This window comes from Bombus pyrosoma, linkage group LG15, assembly GCF_014825855.1.
Source record: "Bombus pyrosoma isolate SC7728 linkage group LG15, ASM1482585v1, whole genome shotgun sequence".
Lineage (NCBI taxonomy): Eukaryota > Metazoa > Arthropoda > Insecta > Hymenoptera > Apidae > Bombus > Bombus pyrosoma.
The window spans coordinates 1022785-1049987 of record NC_057784.1 but is presented as its reverse complement, the minus strand read 5'-3'; the positions used below and the strand labels follow the sequence as shown (position 1 = coordinate 1049987).

General features: G+C 37.0%; 1 protein-coding gene across 2 annotated transcripts; it reads left to right on the top strand.

Moving 5' to 3' along the window:
• The first annotated feature begins 3040 nt into the window (after positions 1 to 3040).
• LOC122576125 (lateral signaling target protein 2 homolog) lies at positions 3041 to 25604 on the top strand. 2 transcript variants are annotated; one of them, XR_006319653.1, is made up of 5 exons: positions 3041 to 6825; positions 8385 to 8646; positions 11279 to 11586; positions 12396 to 12887; positions 18930 to 19013. XR_006319653.1 is itself a non-coding variant. In XM_043746015.1 (4 exons), exons 1-4 carry the CDS (start codon positions 6447 to 6449, stop codon positions 20403 to 20405), a joined length of 1026 nt encoding a protein of 341 aa, XP_043601950.1. In that variant the 5' UTR covers positions 3048 to 6446; the 3' UTR covers positions 20406 to 25604. The 2 variants fall into 2 exon arrangements, 1 of the variants encoding a protein (XP_043601950.1); XM_043746015.1 differs by lacking the exons at positions 12396 to 12887; positions 18930 to 19013 and adding an exon at positions 20329 to 25604 and having other exon boundaries at positions 3048 to 6825.
• The last annotated feature ends 1599 nt before the right edge of the window (positions 25605 to 27203 follow it).

Here is a 27203-nt window from a genome sequence, read left to right as displayed (position 1 = left end):
CACAGAACGGAGTAACTTGGAGGATATTGGAAAAGTATGCATGATGCTGCGCATTGAGAGTTGTTGATATCTTAGCTGTATTAAAATTTGTGAAGACAACGTCAAACTTTCTCTCATTTGTCATATTTGTGTGTACGTATACTCATTTTCAGTTTAATGTATCGCATAGCATAAGATATTCTTCCTCGAAGAAAACGTTCTTTTTCTTTCTAATTTGCTCGCACATGTAGCGAAACTTGTTATAATTTTAAATCTACATATATTTCGCTTTCAGCAGACAAACATTACCTTTTAATGATATCGCCTGAAACAATAAACTTCAAGGCTTGGGACTTGTTATACTTACTGGTAAAATAGTATCGTACAAAAGAAGAATGTCCTTTGCAGGTTGGCATGAAACTCTGTTTAACAATTTTCTTGAGAATTATCGTACATATTTTTTACTTTAAAACGTACCTTAGAAAATTGTCTTCAAACTTTTCTCTAAGTAACGTCAGAGTAAAAGAAATGGTCTTTTAATTTCAAAATTATTCTTTTTTATTTCGATTAGTCTACATTCCATCGATACGAGGCAACAGGTAGGAATCGTATGAAGTTCACATTTAACTTGCAGAGGTCTAGAGTAGCGTTACATTTCTATTCCTCTGCAGTACTTCGATTTTGCCACTTTTTGTAAAAATCAATCTGACAGATAGACACAATTTTACATTATGTGACTCTTCTTTTCACGAAGGATGAAAATTATTTCTTTCAACAACGCGGTACCAAACTTTCACGTTTTACTCGTAACGTTACTTTATACAGACACGTTTTCCTTTTTTCTGATAAGGGCATTATTCACAAGCACGACCCTGTCCTAGATTCCATTTTATCGTCAAATTATTTTCACAATGGTTTTCTTGATAAATGTCTATTCTTTGCTCATTCCGAATTTGTATTCTTGAAATGTCATTTTGAAATGTAGAAGTACAATTTCTGGTTGAATAATACATATATTTCATGTCACATGCGCCATCGATGACCGTCGCGACGCTAGTCGCTAGATTCAAACTCTCATTAGGCAAATATTACTGTTCGATCAATTCAATATGTTACTCCGCAGTAGCGTTATACTTGGCGTTAAAAATTTACATAGTTCTTCATAGTAACATGTATATTTTTAATATGTTAATAATAATAATATATTTTTCTAATATGTATGTATGTATTTTTTGGTTCTCTAGGTAGTTTTCTAAGAAAAGTGACCCTAAACTCGATTAGCTCGCATTCTTTCGTATAATTCGTAAACTGCAAGACTGGAATTATAAGTTTCTGCTATCCTGCGATTAAGGTAGTCATTTCTTTCTCATAGCTTCTTGCATGACTTCATAATACAGAAGCAACGTTACTTGTATTTTCATAAATTAAGGTAAATTGACCCTACGACTTTATTGCGCAAATGTATCTTAGCTATTACCATGCTGTAAAGTAGATAATTCGTAAATTATAAAGGTAGAATTAAGTATCATTAAAATTTATAAGTATCAGGTTGTTGCTTATATTACGGAGTAGCGTTTTCACCAGACATTATGAAATTCTAAGGATATATTATCTGACCCTTTCTAATATCAAACCTTTCTACCCAATTGCCGAATTTGAGGCAAATAGAAGACAGAATAGAAATTAGTTCTTAAATTGTATTAGACAAATTGATATTCCTCGGAAACAGAGTGTTTTGATATTGACTGCATTCGAATATGGAAAAATTCATTTTCACACGTTCGTTTACGCGTGCATAAAATAAATAACGCGAGATATTAAATATCTAAATATATATCGAATAGTTATATCACCAACTTCTATTAATATTCACTCGACATAACGTCGTTTCTTTTATATTCCTTTCATTATTCACAGCGTACGAGTTTCGTGATGTGGTTAGGTATAAAGTTTATATCACGGGTTACTGCGTCTGGAGAACGCTAGGATTAAGTTATAAATAACGAAGTCGAGGAAAATCTTGGGATTCTTCGGCATGGCGTCAACTATAGAGAAGATGGCTTCTCTCGTAAAGAGTAAAACCCACGATTCTACCTACATTTTTAAATTTTCATCAGGATTGAGTCAGGACTATCTAAGAAGCTATTTAATCCCTTACGTGACCAGCCTGTAACTGTTACAGGGAAAATGACAAAATAAGTGGAAGAGGAAATTCCGAGGTTAAATTTCTTACTTCTTTTATATATGTATTTTATAGATTCCTTAATAATTTTGTAAACTGATCTACACAATAGACTTTTATCGGAATCTACGAGATTAATAAATAACTAGAATTCATACCGTAAGAGTGCACATTCAGATAAGTGGATTCAATCGGCAGAAGTTCATTTAATCGGATATTAGCTAAAATTTCATTTCAATGAATGAAGTTCCATTGTGCGCGCAAATATTGGTATGTCGTATCTCATCAAAAATATGTTAATGCAGTAGAGCCGATTATCGGAACATCGATTAACGAAACGACAGATTATTGGAAAATTAATCAATATAAAATTTGAAGATGACTGTCCGTAAGAAAAATAGGGAAAGAAGAATAGAATTTACCACATTCTTGTTCAAGGTTTCTTCTTTTTCTTTAAGCATACATGATCAGTTCAGACAAGATTAGTTCAAGATTCCACCATGTACTGTTCTAATCGAAAATATCAAACGCGTACTAGGAATCTCCAAAAGGTTTTCACAATGCCGTAATAATTTTTCCAGTTTGTCCCATTTTTGTCGAGCGTTCTAATACTCGTACGAACACCAGTTTTAAAGGAAGAAAGATACGCACGATGCGATATCGCTACGATTACAGATACATAAGCAAAGGTGACCGCACTATGGGCAAAAAGGGAGGTCGTCGGAGGCACGGACGCCACTGCTGGCGGCGAAGGAAAGGGATGGCTGGTGGTGGAAGTGGCAAGCGTCGGTATAGGAAGGGGTAGGGCTGAACGCATCCCTGCCAGACCGGCCACCTGCCTACCAACCCTGTCTGCTCCACGACGCTTCCCAGTATTCGAGCGATCGCTAGAACTCGCGCACGCAATTCCTTCGGCCGGGGATGTGCGTAGATCGCGCCATCGCATCGACACACATCGTACTACGGAACTACGTGCGACCTAACGTAGTGGCAACGTGCTCGAGGTGACGTGCCGTGTCTCTGTAACCGTGTCCGTGTCCGTGTTCGTGCACTTTGCCCCCGTGTTCGGTACACGCCACCCCCAAAATTTCGACCCAACTACGATACAGGACCGCGAGAAGTCACTGTCGCCGTCGTACGTCGCCTGTTCGTAACGCCACCGCTTGCCCGAGCTATGGATCCGCCGGAAGTCACTGTGCTGGTATCCTACGAGTGCCCCTAAAGGACACAATCCTTGTGCAATCGCGACGGATGTTGGAGATGCTACGAATTCCCAACTTCCTCGTCAGCAGGCCTTTTAACTTCGTATCGCAGGTTTCCGCTGAGATCTTTCACCTTCGATTTCGGTTTATGCGACACGATGCGACGTTTTCCATCTTTTCTTTCTATTTAATCACGCCGTCTTATTTGGAAGAGATGCCGGATGGAAGTATGGACGATTCGAGGAGAGACTTGAAATCGCGAAGTTCATAGAAGGTCAAAGATATAGGTTGTATCGTACTTGAAAATTACAATTCGTGGTGCATGTTGGGTATTTCGAGGATGATTAATGACCTTGTCGAAGTATACTCGATATAAACGGTATTCGTGGTCGTTTACATGAGAAAGCACGTTAATGTTTACCGGCTTTAATAGGTCAAACGAGGTGCCGTGCACTCTTTGCGCTTGACTTTCGCAGGCAACGATGCTCGTTTCCATTCCCCGTCAGCGTTTCTCTTCTTAAAGATATTACTAACGATGCGGAAATTTGCAACTTTCGTCGAGTCGATCGTTGCACGTTAAAGAATTTCAATCGCTCGTTGTACGAGAAGAGCCGTTAGAGGCATTGCAGGAGACACGAAGATTTTCAACTTTCATCAAGTTGATCGTTACACGATGAGGAATTTTTATCGTTCGTTGTATCAGAAGAATCGTTAAGGACGTTACAGATGGTACGAAAATTTGCCACTCTCGTCGAATCGATTATAGCAAGATAAGAAATTTTGGTCGTTCGTTATATCGGAAGACTTATCAAAGATACTGAAAGCTCTGCGCAAATTCGCAATTTTCTTCAGATCTGTTATTAAACGATTTCACAGAGATCTCCACCGGATAGAAAGAGAATCTCTTTATTGGAATTACGTGTTTTCGATAGGAGCGATCAATCACCGTAATAAAAATGTAATAGCATCGGCTTGCCGCGTCTCAATTGACTTAGAAAGTATTTTTTAACCTAATGAAACTTTCGATGCAAGCATCGACCAGCAAGATACTTCTAATCAAAAGCTTGCAGGATAAAGGGAGAAACACGTGCTAATCGCATTAACGAACTTCACTAATACAGAAGTGACTGTTTGCACGTACCTCGACGTTCAACCCCTGATCCTATTAAGCTGAGAAATAAAATCGTTTTCTCGTGATTTTGTCGTCTCTTCGACTACGGTTAACGAAACCAACGAACCGAGTACTATTTGTTCGAACGATGCAATACGGCGCGAATAAGACTGGTAACGAGTGAACGTGGATTATTAGCGTATTATCGAATGAATTTTTATCGTAGATTTCTCGGTGATAATTTGGAGCGATAGCCTCCCTCGATCTTTGCTTCTTGACATCAGCCCCCCTCTCCCATCCCAGTTTCGACAACATACTTGACACAAACACGGGCCACCGGTGTTTCACAGCGAACGCTGCCTGACATGGCTACGTGTTTCGACCAATCTTCGTTTCGCGCTTCACAAAGGAACGAGGTCATTAGGTACGCGAGAAAGCAGGAAGGGTCGAGGGAAGTTGGTCACGCGAGAATAAGCTGCCGCAGCACTTTTGTCGGGGCCTTTCTTTTATTTCGGAAGGATGTCACCACGGTCAATCCTTCGTAGTTCGATATTTCTATCGAGTCGACGCTCTCCGAACTATACGATCGATCGAGATCGCTCGCCAATTTCTTTCAATGGGTAGCTGTTATGCGAACGATCGAGTGGAACGTTTATATTGGAGTCAACGGTTTCGAAGCCATAGGAGAATGGACGTTTTAATGCGATTGAAACGGTTGACAATCCGATCTATCGCTTCTAGCCACTTGTAAACCGATTGCAACCAACGGTACTAATTCTGGTAAATCGTCACCTACGATGGAGGCAGAAATCGAATTCGGGGAGCGAATTCTACAGAACTGCACTTGCCAAATTAAATACGAACTCGTCAACTTGTTAAAGAGTACAATTTTTTTGATAACTGTTGTTAGATAATGTGCACCGACGGTGAATCGTTGATCGATTAAACCAAAGGTAGAAGTTGGTCGAAGTAACAGAAAGGGAAAGCGCTTATTAAGGGATCGTCCGGCATATTTTTTATTCGTGCTTAAAGAGATCCTTAAACAGAGATCAAGTTCGAGGTAATAAATCGAGCTGCTGTTCAAATTCGTACGACGGAACGAAATACACCGCATGAGAATACAGAAGGAGGCGTAAACTAAAAGATAAGAGTAATTTTGATTCCGACGTAACGATCTTCTTTTTTAATTAAACGAGTCGCTTATCTCATTCCCATGCGATGGTTGAAATTTTAAGGTACAAGATAGAGGAATACGAAAAGAAAGCTTTTGACAGTTGCTCACTTCCAATTGGGACAATTAGGCTTCTCGAAAACGAACGGTCACGAAAAATGAAGTTAACCCGATGAAACAAATATTATTTCGCCAAAAAAGGAAACGAAAAATTACCTTTATATTTACGGAAGACTTAGTCGGACGTCATTCATCTTAATGGGAAGCTACTCCAGTGAATGCTACTTGGGCGAAGAAAAAGAAGAAGAAGAAGGAAATAAGAAGCAGAAGGAAATACGAATAAAGACCGTATTATTAATGGTCTAATGACTTCTCCGGTGAACCCCATTGATCGTGGATCATTACGGAATTACAAGGCATAGAACGTGCAAGATTCGTGTTTTCTTTCTCCTGAGAGCTATCAGATGTGACGACAAGTAAATTAAATCGACAAGTATAATTTGCGTGGGGAATTGCGAAACGTCCTCGTTTGGTCGGCGCGTTTCCTTAGATACGAAGGATGGAAGCGAAGCTGCGGAATAGAGAAAGATAATCAGCTTCATGTTGTCCCGATTCATACGAGAGCTTTCAGTGGATAGTGTCGTGGAAGAAAGAGGAAAGAAGAAGGCGGGGTCGAACTCCAGCGTGTCGGTTTTGTGACCGTTTGCTCAGCGGGCTTTGGAAAAGTCCCGCGACGCTTCCTATTACAAAGTGGTCACCATCGAGGGTGGTGAACGTAATGTGACAACTGTAGGTGAAGAGATGACGGTGACTCCGTCGACTTCCGATGTCGCTGACAAGGCAGTCTCGACGGACGATGGTGGCAGTGGAATGGAGGTGGCACGTCTCGAAGCCGTCCTCGCTGCTCTGGTGGAAACGAAGGTGGAGGCGATTAAAGCTTCCTCGGCTTTGAGCAAGCGTTCCGGTAGCGCACCGGCTAGTCCTCGTCGGCTTAGACTGACTTCAACATCGACTGCCTCCTCTTCGCTGAATCACCAACATCGAAGAAAGGGTCATCATCATCACCATCATCATCATCACCATCATCACCACCATCATCATCGTAAGAGGCACGATTCCGCTCCGTGCAACGACTTCATTGGAGACGCTACGGAACATCATGAACATAATGTCCATCACGGTAAGTATCGTTAATTCGGTACAATTTTTTCCTATTCTTTTAAGATTCAATATTTTTTAAAAACGTGTATGTACCTAGGTGAACTGATATGCATATATAACAGTACATATAATGGTTTGGAGTATACACAATTTGTAAAATATTTTGCTTAGCGCTATTTTTAGTTGTAGCTGAAGCCATTTTTCTCGAAAACACGTTCACATTATTCTTCTTGGTACTCTGCTAGTTGGATAAGCGATTCTGTAGTAATTCCGTAGGGGATTACCTAGAAGCTGGCACCATCTTCGAAAAAATCGAAATTTTCTCCTCGTTAGATGATAGGACAAACCTTTAAAAATAACAACAAAAGAGGTCGTGTTAGCTAGATCGTAGCAATAACCAAGTTATACTATTTGAAGCAAAAGTTTTCACAGTTTTAATGCTCCGATGATAGTGTTTGACTTTCACTTCGTTCGAGTCCTCTTTGTCCCTTTCAAACAACGCGATACCCATAAAGGACGCGTTTATTTGAAGGCTAAATTGTCTTTTAAGCTCCTTCCAGAGAATGCTTCGTGATTTCTGAAACTTTCTGAATGTGCAACGTTTAACATATCCGAAGCGTCTGCGCGAAATATATTCTTACGATAGCTGCAATTCTTTCAAAATTTACTTTGATTTTTCGATATATGGCATATGAAAATTGCAAACGAAAAGAGGACGAACTATATATTGCAGAGAAAAAAGCTAAATTCATAAAAGTAGCATCAATTTCGATGCTGTCAGGATGGTCTAACCCCTCGACGAGGGTACCCTGTTTCTTTATGAGATTTCGGAGCATGAAAAAGTGCGAAAGCGAATGAGACGGAGGTCTAATGACCCAGGATCGACCCACACTCGACCGATGATAAATCAAGAGGTTATCAAGGCCATGCGACGAATCAGCTTCCGATAGAAATTAAACCATTCGTAGTTTCCATCAGATTTTCATGAAATTATTACCGGTCGATTAGGGGGACTCTTTCGACGAAAATGTTTTCAAACACGAATTCGCGCGAGATATATTCAGCCACGAGTATAAAGTCGAATCATTCTCGACCTCTACAAATGAAAATGTCTACACAATGGCGAACCTTTCTTATTAATTTTTTATTATAATAATTATTCCTGTACGATGTATTCTTATGTGTATAATCCAAGATAAACATAGCAAGATCCTGTTTAGGCTTCTCAATATTTTGTATCCGAATACATGTTCTTTGCACCTTTAATGCCTTTGTGTCTAAGATTAACGCCGTGTTATTGTAAAAATAAATCCTACTCTATGTAGAGTGCGTCGATGCAATTTATATTTTGACGTAGGGTTAGCTTACGTCAAAGAATGGTTCGTATAAGATTACGGCGTGAATCGATAAATACATACGTTACGCTGTAATGAAAGTGTCCGTTCATAAAATTTACCAGAACGTTTCGTTTGAACCCACCGTTTTAACTTTGTCAATCGTATCTTAAAGATCTGCATTTATTTTATGTGCATCAGAGTGTCAGAGATGATAAAACACGATGTATATGTATCGTTGCAGGTAAAACGAGGCGACGAGCATCAGAAAGTCCACGACGTCCAAGGAAGAAGCGCAAACACTCGAAAAGCCCGAATATTCTTCACGGCGTAGTACAGGACGTCCAAACGGGTCTTGATTCGCGTTTAGAACTTTTTGGAATGGACGGTGATCAGGATCTTGCATTGATAAACTTCGAAAGAACTCGAGAAACTCTCAGCGATTCCTGCGAATACTCGCAGTTGCACCGAAGTGCCTCCTACTTTCCCCAAAGTGCAGCTCAATTGTAAGTGTAGTCAATGACACGACATTAAACGCCCAAGTTTCGAATAAGTTATGATTCTAGCTGATCAAAGGAAACGAGTTAACTCGTTACGCGGAATAGAAAGTAATCGATTTTGAAAATTATATCGATCGCGTCATTTTACATTTTTTAGTTGAATTGTATCTGTCGCAAACTTCTCGTGCAGTTTCGCGTTACGGGTTCCTTATTTCTGTCTACGGGTACGAGCATCATCTCCTTGAACATTGCAATTTCGTGCGCCGACGAAGGGGCATTCGTAGGCGTGTTCGGGAAGAAAGGAACTCGATTTTCCTGTAAGTGCAATATACAGCGAAACTGGGTCATCTCGGTGCGTAGTTGCACGTCGTTGCTCTATTCGTTAGATGTTCATCCAATACGGTTTCATAGTAGAATCGCTTGGCGAACAAAGCGTGTTCGACTGTGTAATGAAACTCGGATTGACGGTGACATTTGTTAGGGAGAAAGATCAAGGAGAAACGTCATTGTGCCTTTGTACACGCGGACCTTTTTTTCATCAGTCTGTCTCGATAAGTGTTTTCAGACTGCTCGCGAGACAAGTAATATGCAAAGTTGCACATTTATAGCAACGTAATGTCTGAAAATATCGATTTAAAAATCCCTGTTGCTTAAATATTTTTTTAGCGAATATTTTTCTCAGTGAATATTTTAAGCTTCTAAAGTTTCGATTCCAGTTTTATTTAGCACCCCTGCGTGTATCTTGTTCGCTTATATCTTTTGTATCCTTTCAAAGTAATTGCTCGAGCAAACTACATACGTAATATATATGTATACGTATAATACGAGGTTGGAGTATTGGGACGGTCTGACCTATCGTTGGGTCACGCTACTTACGAGCAGATTTAAAACTTATACGGAAATTACGCGTTCCTACGAGTCCAAGCAATACAGGTATTCCGCGTTGTTTCTACGTGTATAGCTGGCATGAGATCGACGAGATTTCCTTTGTTCGACGTAATGATGTGGTTCCCTCAAGCTGCTGTACACTGAAGCACTTCCATCCATATTCTTATCATGGTTCTTCCAATTACGACTTTGCTCTTCCAAGACTTCTTGATTTTCCTTACAATTTAATTCCTATTTTCTGTAAGCATTACTATTTACGTTGATTCGAATTAAACGAATGACAGCGAATTTTACTTGTTCGATAAACAGACAAGTGATCTTCGTTTATTGTAATCCTAGAATACAAACGTTTCGTATGTTTAACAAGTAACATGTTTACATTCTAAAAATATAAGGCTAAACATGTATGCGTGATCGCTAGGCATATACATTTTTCTTTATTTAATCTCAATTTAGAAAGTAATGCTTGAAAAATACGGCATGACCTATATTGCGAATGCGTCAGCCGGATGTTTCATCAAGCATCTTTGTCTGACACATTTCTGGATCGAGCTACTTGTACGAAAGTCGAGACATCTTTAATTATGGATTAGTCCGTTAAAGTTTAAAACGATATCGCGACAAATTTTACACGTTCATTGATTTTTGAATCTCTTAACGCGGAAAAAACGCTTAGTAGATTATTTCGTTCATTTCGCAAAAAGTAACAAATTCGATTAATTTAGGAAAATCGTCAATTTATCTTAATTTATTTTGTCTTTCGAATATATTCGTTAGAAATGTATAATTCTCCAAACAATCGCCAAGTCACACAGTTTTCTTATATGTATTTTACATCATACTCTTCATTTGTAGGTTTTTATTCCGACGCGGTGAAAAAGAAAAGTTCTGAAATGCATCATACAACGTTGATAATTGCGGAATGAAATGTAGTGTGGTTACAAGATTTCCTCTTTACATGTAATCCATGCTTTAACACCACTGCCTATAAAAGAATTACGCCTTACTTTCACATCATACCTCATGCAAACAGCATACATGTAAGTCATACAGAAGTATAGAAGAAAATACATACATACAAAGGCATATAAAAATGTAAAAACGTAGAACGTATTTTAACGAAGTAAATGAGTATAGGATATTTCATCTCGTAGTAAAAAGGTTTCCTTGAATATTTTAATGTACGTTTACGAGCAAGTAGAATTTTGTACCTTCTCTCATTCTCCTAGTATGTTGTTGTAAGTATGGATTCTAAAGCTACATCGCGATATTCAGCAATTCCGGGAACCATGAAATATTCGTTTCTGTTTTGTGATTCGGAAATCTTATATGTACATTAGGATATTGTTACTCGTCTTCTAAAATCGTGGACAGAATCAAACTCAAATGGTAAACCCAGCGCGGGAGAACTATCCGACGTCATTACGGTTGCGCATCGGTAACGCGGTGCGTAATTTGATAGGTTTATATTTCTAACGATGCATACAAATGAGCGTGTAATTGTATGCAGTTCTTCGTTAGAACGACTCGCTAAACGTTTATGATACTTGAATGTAACGCTATGCTGGTCCTTGCAATTTTACGTCGAACGATTTTTTAAAGGAATTTCGCTCTGTAGTAAATGAAACGTAAGCTTTCAATTACAAAGTTAAGCCTTAAGTGTCATTAGATCATAAGTAGACATACTTTAAAGTACCAAAGAGGATGCACATAGCGAAAAGTAAAAATTTGTCTTATTCTATTCTTGCAGAAAGATCCACTACGACGACGACGATTATGTGGCGTTGAACGTAGCGGACGAGTTGGAAGAAGAGGAGATCTTGAGCGGTACCGAAAAGATCGAGGCACCTCGGGCGAAATATCATCGGCCCCGCAGAAAGAGGAAACGAAAACGACGTAAAGTTATCAATACGGGTCCTCAAGAAGAACTCGTTGATCCCGAAGAACTTCCACCACGCGCTCGTTGGACGATCGTTGCGACAGCCTGCCTCCTTCTTACGATGTCTTTACTCTTAGTCGGAGTTACGCTCAGAATGGCACCAATCATCGACGATATGGGTATGTCGTTGGTTTAACTATTTAAAGAATTATGGACAAGAATTTATATTCGATGAAATCATCATACAGGAAAAGATACGATTGCATTGTTGGAAATATTGAAATTCTATTATGATTAACGTAAAGTGGTTATATATCTTAGAATCAATACCGTTTAACTGGTGGATTGAAAATTATTCTGTAAAAACGATTCGAAAAATCTTACATTAAAATGCAACGTGTCATAATGCGTTATACGAGAGACATTTCGACGTCTAATGTCGATTCGTAATATAATATCAGAAGGAGATTTAGAATTTAGGTATTCAGGACACGCCTCCGGAGAAGGTTCTTTGAATTAACGATAAAATATGCAAGCAATCCCAAGAGAGGTAACCTCTAGTTACAATTATAGCGTGTTAATGTTTCACCGTATCAATAACTTTCCTTGTCTTCCCAAGCAACGTATACAACCCTGTTTGTTTGCTGTCTGATTATGTTCGAAGCTAGAAAGAAAATCTCGTCGAAAATACAATTATTCGTTCGCACCAAGAAACTATAGTATTGTTAAAATATAGGCCAAAGGAAAGAAGCAGGTACATACCGACGAAATATCTTTTTTCACCTCGAAGTACATTATTATTTTTCAGTAATAATTATCGATAATAAAATATCGATAATCCAAGTACAGGTTCACTCGTTCTCATTAATATTTTTCTGTATAGTTACAAGCAACACGTCAGATTCAGCAAATAGAGTAACTTATAATTCTTATCAAAGAAGGATTCAACATTCTTTTAAACGTCATTGGAAAATTGTGCGTGTTCTAGTCGCATGCTGTCAAAAAGGACAGAAACGGAGATCGGCTGATTTTAAAGCAACTATACGATACTACAAACAACATAGTTTGTCTTGCGAAAACGGCTGCCGCAACCTTTCACCAATTAACCAACGGAATTGTGTAGCAGTTGATAGTACTCCTGGAACAGTGTTCAGCGCGAAAAAGCACTTTTACCACGGATTTTGCTTACACAGGAAAATACGCGCACATGCAGAAAATTTACACGTACACACATCGGACAGAATGCAGTGTGAAAACTCGAGGGCGCTCTGCGCCTCTAAATTACAGGCGCACGTCTGCGAATTCTCCAGTCAGTCGTCGGATTTCCGTGGAGGAACCACCACGAAGATTTCATTTTCGCGATTTAACGTTCAACGTTCTCGGCCTCTCGTTCCGTTCACAGTAATCATCGAAGTTTCGAAGCGTTGATACACCCGTTACATCCATGTTGGAGCACCAGTTGACTAGTGTTTCCTTCCAAGTAATGCGAGTACCTTCTTTCGAACAAACAGCTTCGCTTATGTCGATGTTCTATTTTCGATCGACGAAAGTTTCCTATAGTCACGTGTAGTTTATCGAAGGTTTTACATTTGCAATAGCCAGTACGTCGGATCTATTAAAAATGTAAAAAATTAGTCGCTTATTATAGGCACGTTGTATAGTTTGACGCGTTAAAGTGATATTTAAATTAGAATATTCATCGGCTGTGAATCGATAGAGAATTGATTAAGTCCAGAGGTATGTAATTAATGATCGAAGTTGGAGAGGCGTGGAAGCTACTACGTAAAAATTTCTTTTTGTTTGCGTTTGCTTCGTTTGATGTACAGGCGTTGAGGATGTGTTGTTTCTTCTTTCGAAGATAATTTAACAAAAATTTATTTCATCATTAATTGTTTCATCATTAGTTTGCATCTTCAGAAGCAAAGGAGATAATTGTAGATGTTCAAAGTAAGTGCTACTCATTAGTAGTCACTTGTATGATTATATACGTTATACACATGTATATAGAGAATCGTTTAAGTTAGCATTTAGAAAAATAAGAAATGGAGAAAGGATCGATACAGAGATTTTGTCTCAACTTTTACCCTTTCGTTTATTTCTTTTGTTCTTCTACGCAGATAAAGTTGGCCGTTTAGTTCTGTAAATATAATAATCAGAAACCTCCTAAGGATAAAAAAAAGTTGAAAGGAGATAAATATACAGAATGCTTACGTATTTAGTTATTTATATGTATTTTATATGTTTAGTTATTTAAGTGTAAAACTTGAACAGCAACTCGTTTGCAACAAATCGTTTAATATTACGATAAATTATGACACGCGAACGATGATAGAGATAGCTTTCAAAAAATAAATTTTAAAGGAAAACGTATAATACTTATCGGGTTTAAATATTTTCTCGATTTAAAATATTTGAAAATACTTTCAATATTTTCCAATTACGTAGGAAACTGTTAACCGATTTCGCAGCAATAAAATCTCGAGATATAATTTGAAAAAAGAAGAAATAGAAAGGTCTGTGCCAAGTACGATACGAAAACAACTATAAAATACGGTTTGCTTACTTTTCAGATCGATTGCGAGGCGCGGGTTGCACCTGCGAAATCATTCACATAACGTTTCTCGCACACGGTTCGACACTTTTCCGCGATATGTTTACACGATTATGCACTCTTCTAGAATCAGGTCAAGCCTACAGATGCCTGACTTCTCCATCGTTCGATTTTGATGTACGTCATTAAATGGTCGTATATAGCTGGGATTACCATTGCCGAGCTTTCCACGGATGCCTCTGTTTTCTCCAAGTCCAATAGGATCGCGTATACCGAGCTTCTTCTTCAATTTCTCAAATGTTAGACATCACCTCCGTCGACGCATACCGCACGCCAGAAATGTATATCGTGCCATTCGTGCGGCGAATTTACTGCTTCGACGAAAGCGTACCGATATTCCCAGCGCAATCTTAAGAATAGTTCATTCGAAGGCTGACGGCTTTATACTCTCTGTCGTTTTTCTTCTCTAACAGGCGATCAAGTATTTTTCCACGTTGCCATTGCATCTAATTATCGTTATATAAATTTTTATATAATTTTATTCTCTTCTTTTAGCTTTTCCTTTAACGAACGATCACGTATTTTTTTCACGTGCATCTTATTTTCCCCGCTGTATTTTGTTCTTTTCATATAATATACAAATACAAATTTTCATATAACACTGTTCATTCAGAAACGAGAAAGCCTTTAAATCGTTCAATGTTCTTAATTCAACTATTTGTAGTTTAAATCTAGGAGATTACCGAGGGATTTAAATACACAATCTCGCCTGATCTGCTCAAGTAAAAGGATCGTAAAAGTCAGTCTAGTCAGGGCTAGCTTTCGCCGGCAGGACTTTTTAAACGTTTACTACCATGCTAACAGACTATAGGAAAGGAATAGTATCAAATCGCTACTAGAAAATGAAAAGGAAACTGTTATTCTTATTAAGACTGATACAACTGATGCGAATTAAAATTATTCGAAATTATTAAAATTATTAAAGTTCTCTGGAGACACTTCATGCGTATCGCATGATCCATTATCGATCACACGACACGAAGCAAGAAATTTTTCAATCTTATCTTTTAAAGGAGATAGATCGTGTCTTGAAAAACGTATTCGACTTTTCTATTTGATTGTAAAAAATATATTTAAGTGCTTCTCGGTATTAACAACGAAGTCGTTGCATTTCCGGTTGTATTTCATGCGGTTATATCACCTGTTACGCTTGTCGCTCGGTTGTCCCCGTTTCTCCAACATTGTTGACATTATTATGCGAATGTCCTTACAACAGCGAGAGCTGCTATACGCTAATATTGGTAACGAGTACACGAGTACTATCGATTATCAATATCTGACGCTCTACAATAAGAGGAATCACAGAGCAATATGCTAACTGGGAAGAGATTTCGGATTCTTCCTAGTGATGCGATGCGCGTTCCTCTCGACAGAAATTTTCCTGGCAAACATCTACGGCCGTTCCGTCTGTAATAAATGTCACCAAGTCGCCTATGAGCTTCCATTCGATAGTAAGTGATATGACGCGGAATCTCGCCAAATTTTCAAAGTAAATTGCAGTTCTACTTTTTATTGAATTCATTTTGCCCTTTAGAAACTAACTTGGTTAAATTTAACAGCTTTCAAAAAAGATTAGAGGCGGCGTAAGAAAGCTTAAAGAAAGAGAAGCTTAAAGAAAGCGAAAGAAATCTGGTAATAACGTTAGTTCTATTCGTGATCGTGTTTCTTTGATCGTGTGAGATATGATTTACGTAAAAGAAATTATCCGTCTTTTTTTTTCTTTTTGTTAAAATTCTGAAGTTTCCATCTTTCGCTTTTGGAATCGGAGAACGACGAGAGAGAATGGGTTAGTACGTCAGAAAGTTCAAAACCGAGGGAACGAATCAATTAAAGCCAGTTTCCTCTCCTGGCCATCAATTTCCCAAGCGAAACGTGCGACTAATGTAGTAGGCTAGACAATCTACACTGAGGCAATTTAATTTTGTAATGCACCATTATCGTTACTCGATCGATATCGTTAAATCAAATTTTAATTTATCTTAATAAAAAGACGTATATTTTTTAATTTATATTTACGACAAATAAAAACTGTATATAGAAATATCGGTGTTCAAGAAGCGAGTTAATTATGGAACAGCATATTCTTAAAAATAGCGCATTAACTTTCCACCTTTGAAAGTTCTTCATCTAACACTATTTAAAATTGTTCATCTTCCTGGAAATAGTTTGGTATAAAAATCGTTGGAAAATTATATGTATGGTGATTTGCGAAATTTTCACTCCTTTTTAAAAATTAAAATACTAAATTATGAAAATTTATTAGGTAAAAAGCGGTGAATCTAAGATTCGGTGACACGTTTTTCTCTTATCAACTTTTCTTTTTGGCGAAGTGAAATGCCGTTTCGCGGATATAAATGATGGGGCGAAATGTGTAACAAAAATTTTATTTCATAGCTTGCATACCTTTTACGGGAATGAATTCGTATTTATATAAGCATTTCAGCATTCATAAGAAAATTCTACGCCGATTATGGAAATATTACTTATTAATAATTCTATAGAAATTTAAATTAAGTTGTATTTAATTCAAACAAACTATAGCAAAGTAAAAAGATAAATGATAAGAAAGACAAAAATACTTTACCACGCGACCAGAAATTTGATTGTATCGTAGTAGTGCAGTAAAATATGGCTACTGCAATCTTTCTAGATTTTCTTCCTCATCGCACGAATATTCAAATAATTCAAACTCTGACGGTAGGCGTGGATTTTCTAAATATTTGGCCGAGTATGTTTATCGACATGTCCGTGCTACCCATATACGTATGAGCGAGTTAACAGGCACAAGCACATAAACGCAGCCGTATGCAACACAAGGGTTGAGGGGAGGAAAGAGACATGGAAAGCGGATAGGTGGCCTGCTAGATCCGCCGCTAAAAATACACGTCGCAATAAACTCAAGGGTGACGTCCACTATATAGATACGACGTATTTAGCTGTCCTTAGTTATACTTTCATTCTTCTTCTTTCGAGTTGCCGTTTAAAAGAAACTTTCTTTTTACGCCAAAGCTAAATCTCGTATCCGAGTCGCGAAAGTCTTCGCAAAGGTAAATTTTCGTTGAATCGGCAGGATGCACACAATCCGCAGGAATTCCTTCATAGGTTCTGCGTTATGTCGAAATCGCTTTAGATTATTTTATAAAGCGTATTATACGTTACTCACAAGTAGAATAGCTTCTGAAGTATACACAAACAGTTAATCAACGTTTAAAGGAACATTTTTAAATGTTTAATATACTGATACACATAAGATATATCGTTACACCTATAACGTTTTAGTTAATTACGACAATACGCTATTCTGACATTTAACAAATGAATAATCGATTAGCTACGTTATAAATGTCAATTAAATTCAGAACGTAATACACGAAGCTAGGCTAGGTAAATGGATAACTTCCCAAGTATTACATAGTTTGTTGACATAGCGTATCTGGAATCTGTAGTGCGTCAGTATAGGTATAGATCACGAGCAATTAATAACAGTAACTGGAATTGTTTCCTAAGTTCAAGACTTAAACGGGTAGAATATACGCGTAAAATATGATATTGTAGCATATTTTTCAAGTATAATTATTTTATATGTGTTCAATATGCCATATATCCAAAGGATGTATATATTTTTTCGATGTTATATAGGATTTCATTAAAACATTCTCTCTGATTGAATGTACATATATTACCGCAGTAAAAATGAATAATGCTGTTTTGCAGCATAGAAACTTTCAAAGGAACAATGTTAAAGCATCCCAGTGAATGACTCTAATGAAGCTCATTTAGAATTAATGGTTGGGAAAGTAGTTTGAGATGCTCCAGGTCAAACTTCGCCTCGTTCGTCCCACTGGAATGTTTACAAGTCCCATAACTGTTCGCTGAAGATGCATAGAGTTTATTTAAACGCACCGCGTCGTTGTAAAAGTGTGACTTTTTTAGTACGAGATTAGTACCGTATATATTTTTTTAAACGTATCTTTATGATACCTTTCTGCGATTTTTATTCACAGACAAGATGCGCGTGTTATCCTCTAAAAATCTTTAAAATTATTTTCTTAAAGAAATTGCTAGATCGTAAAATTGAAGATCATTCGATGAAATTTGAGATTTGTAACTTTCAATAACATTGAAACGAGCAAACGTAACTCGAGGTCTATGAGAAAATAAAAGAAAGATGAAGAGCCTCTGACAAATCTTCGTTCCACAAATTACACGAGTTTGAATTTCATCATTGAAATAATACAATACCATTTCCACGTTCCTTTAACAATTCTGTACTAATGGCCAAATATGTAATCATTAAAACAGAGAGAATTAATTAAAATGGAAAATGATAATTAGATGCTAAATCATCTCATAATTGCATGCTAAATTCTATATCGAAATTTTGATTAGTATCTCAAACATACTTCTGAATTTTCGGAAAATGTGTTAACATTTTCCATCCCACAAATCCTTCGCAGCTTTTTAATAAATTTATTATACAATTATTGTAACGAAACAGCAATGCACGAAGTAGCCGAGTCGAGGATAACGGTCGAAAAACAAGATACGGGTAATAGAATCTGCTAACCAAACTCGCGTAACGTTTGTTTCATCCACTTTTCCCCGCGTATCAAACAACACGTTGATAGCTTAACGCCCACACCTCCAGCTTTGATATCGTGTTCAGTTTTTTTCCAGAAAATTTATGAATTTTCAAGTTCAATGTGTTTAAAAGCGTTTAATCAATATCTATACGTTTTTTCGCCAATCTGTCGATTGACCCCTAACAGAACGCACAAGTTCAGGGTTCAACATAAAAATATGATCTATAATGATACGACGAATAATGTGCTTACGAACGAAAGTATGAGCAACTGCGAAAATGTTTGAATTTATTGAATAAGTAAAATTATGTGAAATTGACGTTGACAGATACAACGAATAACATCGAGAAAGCAATTGTAACAGTATGTCGTCTCGATTGATGAAATCTACGCAAGAGAACGAACGAAGTCGTCGATTATCCGGTTCGTCTTCCGATCGAATGATCTCCTATGCGGATGATACGTCGATCGAGATCTCTCACGAACCACCGCCAGATTACTACCAGCGAGCAGATAATTGTCACATGCTATGTCCTTCGGAAGATCGTACGTCCTTTTATCCACGAAATTCCGATACAATCGGTTTCCAGCTGGACGAACATTCGGCCTTTTATTTGTCGAGCCCTGACGACGAGCAGCGACCGAATGTTTCCTCCCGTTCAAAAACCGGTAACTTGAAACAGACCAGAAACAATTCTGAACTCGATCAACGTTCCAGTCGTCGTTCCAGCGTACAATCGAGTCGCTCGAGGACAAACAGCTGCAGCAGGCCAACACCGTTAGGTAGGAGACAATTGGGTCATCAGACTCTTCGATCGATGAGAAACGCACATAGTTCGTTACCGTTCGCGTCTAGTGACGTAACGTGACGATTTCGGCTTCGATTAATTTTATTGGCCGATTAATCGATAGGATTGCTTCATATCAGAAAGAATTTCCGCTAACACTAAATTGGTTTATCATTGTCGCACGCCAATCCATTTTTCAATTTGCACGCCTTTAAAAAATTGATTGGTGAACGATAGGCTGACAGAATCGGGTATACTTTAAATACCGGATAGGCTATCTATCCCCTTTTCTTTAAATTTCACGAAATATTTAAATGAAACGAACTATATCGAGAAATAAATTAAAAGTAGCAAACGAAAACGTAATGACACAAAAAAATCTTCAGGCAATGGTAGAAGAGGTAGCTCAAGTAGAAGAACGAAACCACGAAGAGGGAGCTCCGCTCGTAGAAAGGATTCTGTCCGACCCCTAAAAACGGAAGTGAAGGATACGCAGAAAGTCCTAGAAGATGCTCAAACTTTAGAGCAGACAAGGCGCCATCGAAGAATCGCTATGATCATCCTGGGAACATTTATTTTCTTTTTGGCGGCTTCCGTTCTCGTGGTGGTGGTTACATTAACTCACAGCACATTCTTGAGTCCGGCTACGGGCTCCAAGGAACTTGCTGAGCATCGAGCTCAGACGTAAACTATCATTTTCAGATACTATCCACTAAAATAGTTTGAAAGGAATTGCACTTTTTCAAAGCTACTGCATACGTTCGATATTGGAACGATAACAAATTCATACAGATTTTCCTTTGACGCAACTATCACGCTATCGATTAATACAACGAGTTATAACAGTATTGATTCTCTGATAATTCACATACGAATAGGTCAATGCAAATAACGCCAATTACAGATCAGTTAACGATAGACTTTCCTAATTGGTTTCAGTGCGCAGAGAGAACGAGGAACTGTTGAATTCCCTGAACAGAGTTTTCGTGACCGAGAACTCGACAATGCCTCTCTAAAGAAGACGTTCTAAGGCAAAAGAATGGCTTGTTTTGATTCGCCTTTTGAAGAAGTTTGGCAAGACGACGGAAGAAAAAGAGAGCGGAAGAGGCGGAAAAGTATCGCGAGGAAAAGCTTAACTTCGAAGTGCCAGGATCAGAGGTCGTTTCTCAAAAGCAGGCAAAGTTTTATTACGATTCCATTTTACCCGAAACATCTTAGATATAGCGGGGAACAGGTCGAATTTAATTTGTCGATGTCGACGCGGCACGAGGCTAATTTTTCCACTCGACCGATAAAATACGAATTTCGAATTATCTGTATAATCAGATAGAGTCCTATAATTTGAACCTCGTTGTTTCGAAGGTACGTCCATCTCTCTTTTTCATTGAATTATATAATTTCGAGGACATTCTCGGGAAGAGTCAAGCATAGGTATAATCGCGTCGAGAATGAAAAAAGCGTATTAAAGAAAATGACAAAAATCTGCAAAAAAAGTTACTCGCGATCATCGTACATATATACGTCGCCTTTGTTAGCTCGTTATTGTTATTGGCGCGGTAAATGGATGACCGCGTGAGCCTTGTTACGATGTATGAAACTGCGTTGTACGTTCTTTCAATGCACGAAAATTTTATTCGAAATAACAAATGTAATCCGACACGTTTTGCGGAATAGATTTCGTATACCGACAACGAAAAGAGATGTTTAAAAGACGTTCGTGAAACTCGATTTAAATTCCTTGTTGGAAAAAGAAATCAAAATATCAGTATTTCTGCCGTTGTTCTATGGATATGCGTAAATGACAGTTTGTTACAGATTTCCCTTTACGTTTATTCTTATTTCGTTTCAAGGTATTACATTAGTGAACGAAATTAGATAAAATTATTTTCTTTTCTTTTTCTTTTTTTTTTTTTAGTTGTATAACACTAGATTAAAATCTATCTCAATCGTGATTTACTAGCTTTAAGTGTTACGTAGTAATCCACATCAAATTATTAATGATTAAGGAATAAAATTTATGAATTTATCTAGCCCTTTTTTAAATCGTTAGTCTTTCGATCGTGCAAATTTATTTTCACGTAGGACTGCAATGTATTTGTAGAATTTTCGTTATAAAAGTCTTCCACTTTAGAGGAAATTAACGTGACAAATAGTTGTTAAGAAGAGAAACTGCTCGGTTCCTTTTTCCCAAGGAATATACTCATGAATGACAGATCTTTCGAATGAAATATTTATTACGAAGCATTGATCGTTAGATAAGTAGCCAGACTAAAATCGTTGTTGTCAATTGTTTGTAAAATACAAGCTGTCGGATGTTACGAGAAAGGGCGTTCATTAAAGAATTGTATTATCTTAATATCGCTTTAAGGGCAATTTGAACGATATTTAGTTAACAAGAATATTATCGCGATTAAAAAAATTTCTCTGCTTGACAGGATTCTCGTATTCAAAACTTATTAATTTTAACGATCAGAGAATGGTATCCTTTGCAAAACGGTTAAACAAATATAATTATTTGTTCTCCTATGCACCTTGTATATTTTACTGCACGTATATACACACAGAGTCAATTTCTCGAAAAAATTATACGACATAATCGTGACAATTTTCTTGTTAATACATGCAATTCACCCTTGCATAATAGTATTATATCGTGGTTGATGTAATTATCGCACACATAATTGAAATCGTGCAACATCATACAAATACAATGATAAATTTACCGATGATTATAATGTTTGATTTTGATTGTTTGTCCGTAAGACGCGTATCAAGATCGGTTGCGTACCAATGAAACAATAGCTTTATCGCAACTATATTATTCGAGAAAATCTTACGCATGTCACATTTCTTATCGTCATTGCAGATTTAGTCGCAGTCAAAGGACGAATTTGATCATTGGCAAGCATCGGTATAACTTTCATCGTTTAACTACGATATAATCCGGTAGTTTCTGAGACCTCGCCCTTTAGGAATAATAATTTAACAAGTAAAACGTAACTTTGAATTTTGCCAAAAAGAAATCGTAAATCGTAGAAGGAACATTCGACACGATGTAACGATTAATTGATAATTGTCGAAACGATGGATTGAAACGATGTCGTACGAGGATTCGATTTAAGAGGAATTAATTGATAATTGACGTAACGCACTACTATTTTTCTCGATCGAAGCAAATCGATCTTTCACGAATTGAACGCGTGCGAAATACAGCGCATGTGTGATTCCGCTCAATCTGAACAAGTCGAAATAAAAGTTACTTTTCTAGTGTATACGCAATTAATTCGCATTGTACGTATACACCGTTACTATTGATTAAAAATCGAAAATAATATCAATGAAAAAAAAAAAAAACATATAAACATATATATTGATACGTGTAATTTGTTACACGAAGAATAAAACAATATTGAAATAATCGTGTCGAAACATGAACGAACCGTAAAAGATAATGTTTACTAGGTTATAATTCATACGTACTTTGTAATATCGAATAATACGCGTTATTAGAGATTAATGATATATGTTATATGAATATTTAGTTTAGTATAAAAATATTAGCAATCACACTGTGAAATGATATTTAAGCATAATTCGATAAATGAATTGTTTTATCCATCGATACTCGACCAATTTCTATCTTGTCAATTCTTGTCTTTTACGCCGAATTATCAATTTTGCTAATATACTATTTCTCTTATTATTCTAAAGGCAGCCGTCCTCAGGAAATGTTGCTCTTCTCAGGAGACGGAGAGGTCGAACAGGCAAGCTTATGTCGCGAGATTCTTCGAAATTAAAGATCATATTCAGAGAATGATTCGTTGATAGAATATTTCATCACACTGTTCAAAATTACACGTAATAGTTCTGTAAGCTTTTTGTTCCTTATGAGATCATTGCACCATTTCTTTCAATTATCAGTAGCACAGCCCTTCAAACTAATAGTCAAATTCTTCATCATCGGTTCTTTAAATGTATTTGTTAAGATCGTTTCGGTATTGTTTTCATGCTCGTAAACGCATATTCTCTGAATATGCATCCTAGCGCATTCTATCGAAATTGTTGAATAGATAAGTTACATTTTTAAAGTATAGCACTCTTTAAAGAAACGTTGTATAGAAAACAATGGCCGATTATCGAGGTATTATCGAAGCTTTGGAAAATGTATTTGCGTCGCACAATCCATCATCGACCCTGCTCGTCGATATTTTCCAATATCTCGTAGGACTAGGTGATTGTATCTCGAAAAAACAAGGGATTATCGACTTCGTAAGATGATTTTTTATCTTCCCTTCTTTACGTGAAAATCGAAAATATAAATCGCGACGAGTATAATTCTCGACGACCCGTTGCACTTTGTTAGACGATGAATAAAACGTTGTTACGAACAGTGAGTGTAATCATCGGTACTTACGCTAGCTACGTGTAGAGTTACAACTGTAATCGTAGATCGTTCATACTTTCTGGCCGGCATTGTCAACACAATTTCGCGGCCAATATGTTTAGTAGGCCATCGCTATAGATATTTATCGTGCGTATTTTCTAAACAAAAATATAAGACCCGTTTTTCTACTTGAAATCGACCCGCATATTTTCGGTATTACGAATAAACGACAAATGTTAAGTTACTGATTTCTGACACGGAACACGGTTTAATATCAAAGAGGAAGAAGAGGACAAATACAGTACTTCTTGGAAAAGTGATCGTCAAGGGATCTAATTACGACCGACTAACCGGAGCGAGGTGCTATACGCAGACTAGGTCTTACGGATTTTAAAATCTTATGGATTTTAAACATCATGGAATGTTCTCTACCAAGCGACACGTCATGGTCTGTGAAAAATTGATTGCTACAGCCTATGCTCTGTCGTAGCAATCTTGCATGACGTGTGTCGCAATTTCACATATATACCTATAAAATATGCTAGTTGTATAGACAAATTGAACATATTACGTTGTGTATAACACGTGTAATACTGGTCGTTGGTAGAGTATTCACGATAGACTTCGTGACGGTTCGTGCACGCTCGCCACTAGAGCAACTCGCATGAAACCAATTTTCGAAACTATGCCTTTCATACAGTAAGTATGTCCTATTATCTAATCTCCACCATCCAACTATTCAAGAATTTAAAGCTCGCTGAATAGGAAGTTTTATTCTGATGAGTTCGCTAGGAGACGCTAAAGTTTAGCCTAAACGCATCCTCCTAATTCTTTCTCGTTCATTCATCCTTTTCTCATTTTCTGTTTCTCTATTTTCTGTTACATCTTATATTTGGACGGCAGTTTTCAGTCCGTAAGAAATTCATTGGAATCTTAAAGAATTGTTATTCGAGCCAAGAATACTGCTCGTAACGAAAAAGAAGAAACGTGACGAGGAAAAATGTGATCACTTATGCCAGGGGTACTGTGTACGGTATAAATACGATATTATACGCAGACGCATAACGAATGATTTTCGTTTCTCTAACAAATGAGCGTAAAGTTTCGATTGGAACTATACTACTTGCTTTTTCACTTTACGTTGTTTATTCTAACGATATTTCTACAATTTATCGAACATTAATTGTAATTTAATTTCATACGTTAAATGTTTCATTCGTTGTGGTTGAATATTTATAACGCCATCTTTTACGTTTAGTCATTCTCGTAATTACTTTAGTATTTTATAGGCAATATTTTTAATATCACCGTCAACAGACTTTTTCCAACCGCGAGAGAAAGTATTTAGCATTGCATAGCTTGTGATATGCAACGTGTACGTGTGTGTGCGTCTGTATATACGTGGGAATGGTTCGAGTATAAGAAATCCTCCTAACGTTCTCGGTCGAAGAGAAACGCAGAGATGCGGATTAAAGAATTTGGCCTAACGCGAAAAGTTTCTGCCGTTAGTTTCACCTTCTGACGAGTGTGAATCTGTAATTGAGAAGAGCGATGATGTGGTCTTGACTCACAATACATATACAGGGTGTTAAAAAAAAAAAAAAAACGAAGATCTGGAACTTTAACAGCTCGGTAAAATTATTAAACAGTGCTTAATAACATAGAGCTTAAGATCAATGCGTGCATACCCTCAAACATTCTTCGCTTCTTCTATATACATATGCATTTTATTTATCGTTGCAATCTTTTTATCTTCTTTACAGAAAATTTATCGATTTGATAACTTGAGTCGATGAAACGTCATTTATCCTTCTTGGTTTTAGCTTTTAAATTTTTTATAACACCCTGTATATTCTCAATGCGATAATCTAGACATAGCGTGTTGTCGACACGGTGACGTAGGAGCTCTAGACGTTAGTAGCGTGCACATTTGCATAAATTACCGTTTCAGTAAGTTGAAGTTTGTATCGGAAGTAATAAGCATCTGGATCTTTAGATTTCGTTTATATTGAATTAAGCGGAGAAAAGATAAAACTCGGAAACGAAGAAAACATTGAAAATTCGCGCGAATTTTGATAAAGTCTCTTAAGACGGTAAATTAATATTGCAGATTTAAGTATCTTTAACTAAATAAAACGTATATTTCTTTAATTAATCCTGGCAAAGGATCCTCGCTCGCTCTGGTCTCTATTCAGTTCTGTATCTCGAAGAGATTCGGGGCACATTGGAAATACGTATTACGTAAAATAAATTTTACAAACGTTTATAGTCCCATTAGGCTTTGAAAACAATGATATCTGATTGTTTTTTTAATAATAATAATATAATAATAATCGATAACGTTGCACACATACAGTTAAATAATGTGGTAATAATATAATATTGTAATATAGTAGTAATATACATAATGTAATGAAAGAAACGATAATTGCTAGGAAAAGATAACTGCTAGGGAAAAAATGTTTAGTTTTATATGTCCAGATAATCCTGTTCCTACGTCGCCAAGAAGTTCACAAATGTAAAGCCAAGTACCATTATAACAGTATGTAAGATAATTGCGATGAACTTTCGAGCGAGCAGTCTAGCCTGTATGGAGATAACGTGTGTGCCAAAATGAAGAAAAAAGTCATTATTGTATCGAAATAAAATTGTATAAAGCGTCACTTTTTCCTTCGACAATCAAAATGCAGTGTATGTTGTATCGCGTGCATATTTTTGTGCAATAAATAAGAACATATGCCAATCTATCGCTCAGAATGCTTTACATATGTCGTATTGCAAGAAAAAAAGAAAAAGAAAAAAAAAAGAAAGAAAAGGAAAGGAAAAGAAAGAGAGATCTACGCGTTGCGAGTGTGATGCAGGAACTGTTTCTGGTAATTCTAAATTGCGAAGTGATTAATTTTTCAGGTTCCATTGCCGCCGATTCTTCTCTTGTCTTCTTGCCTTTCTCTAAAGGTAGAAAAATGATTAAGAAAATAGCGTAAAATGCAGTTGTTCCTTTATCATTCATTATAGAAATTGAAATATAAACCGTTTCCGTTCTTTTCATTTTCTTCAGACAGAATTTCCACATATTTTAGGTGTGCGATTATTCGAATTTTAATCTTTAATACGATCAGTTTTTCGTTTCTTCGAAAGTTTGCATTCCACGACTCGCTGTAAAGAGATAAAAATATTTATTTAGGAGGTAAGTAACCAGCATCGAGTATCACAAGATCGTATTGAAAATGTAGAAATCTAATTAGCGTACGCCAGCGCAGAATATTATGCATTTTCCAATAAAATATTGATCGGAAAATGGGTCTCGAAGTTTCAACAATAACGAAACGAATTGTACGATCTAATACGATAAATCTGCATTTCTTCGTTGCGATCACACGCAACAAGCGGTTATTTTATTCAAAGAGATAACACTTTATTAAACATCTCT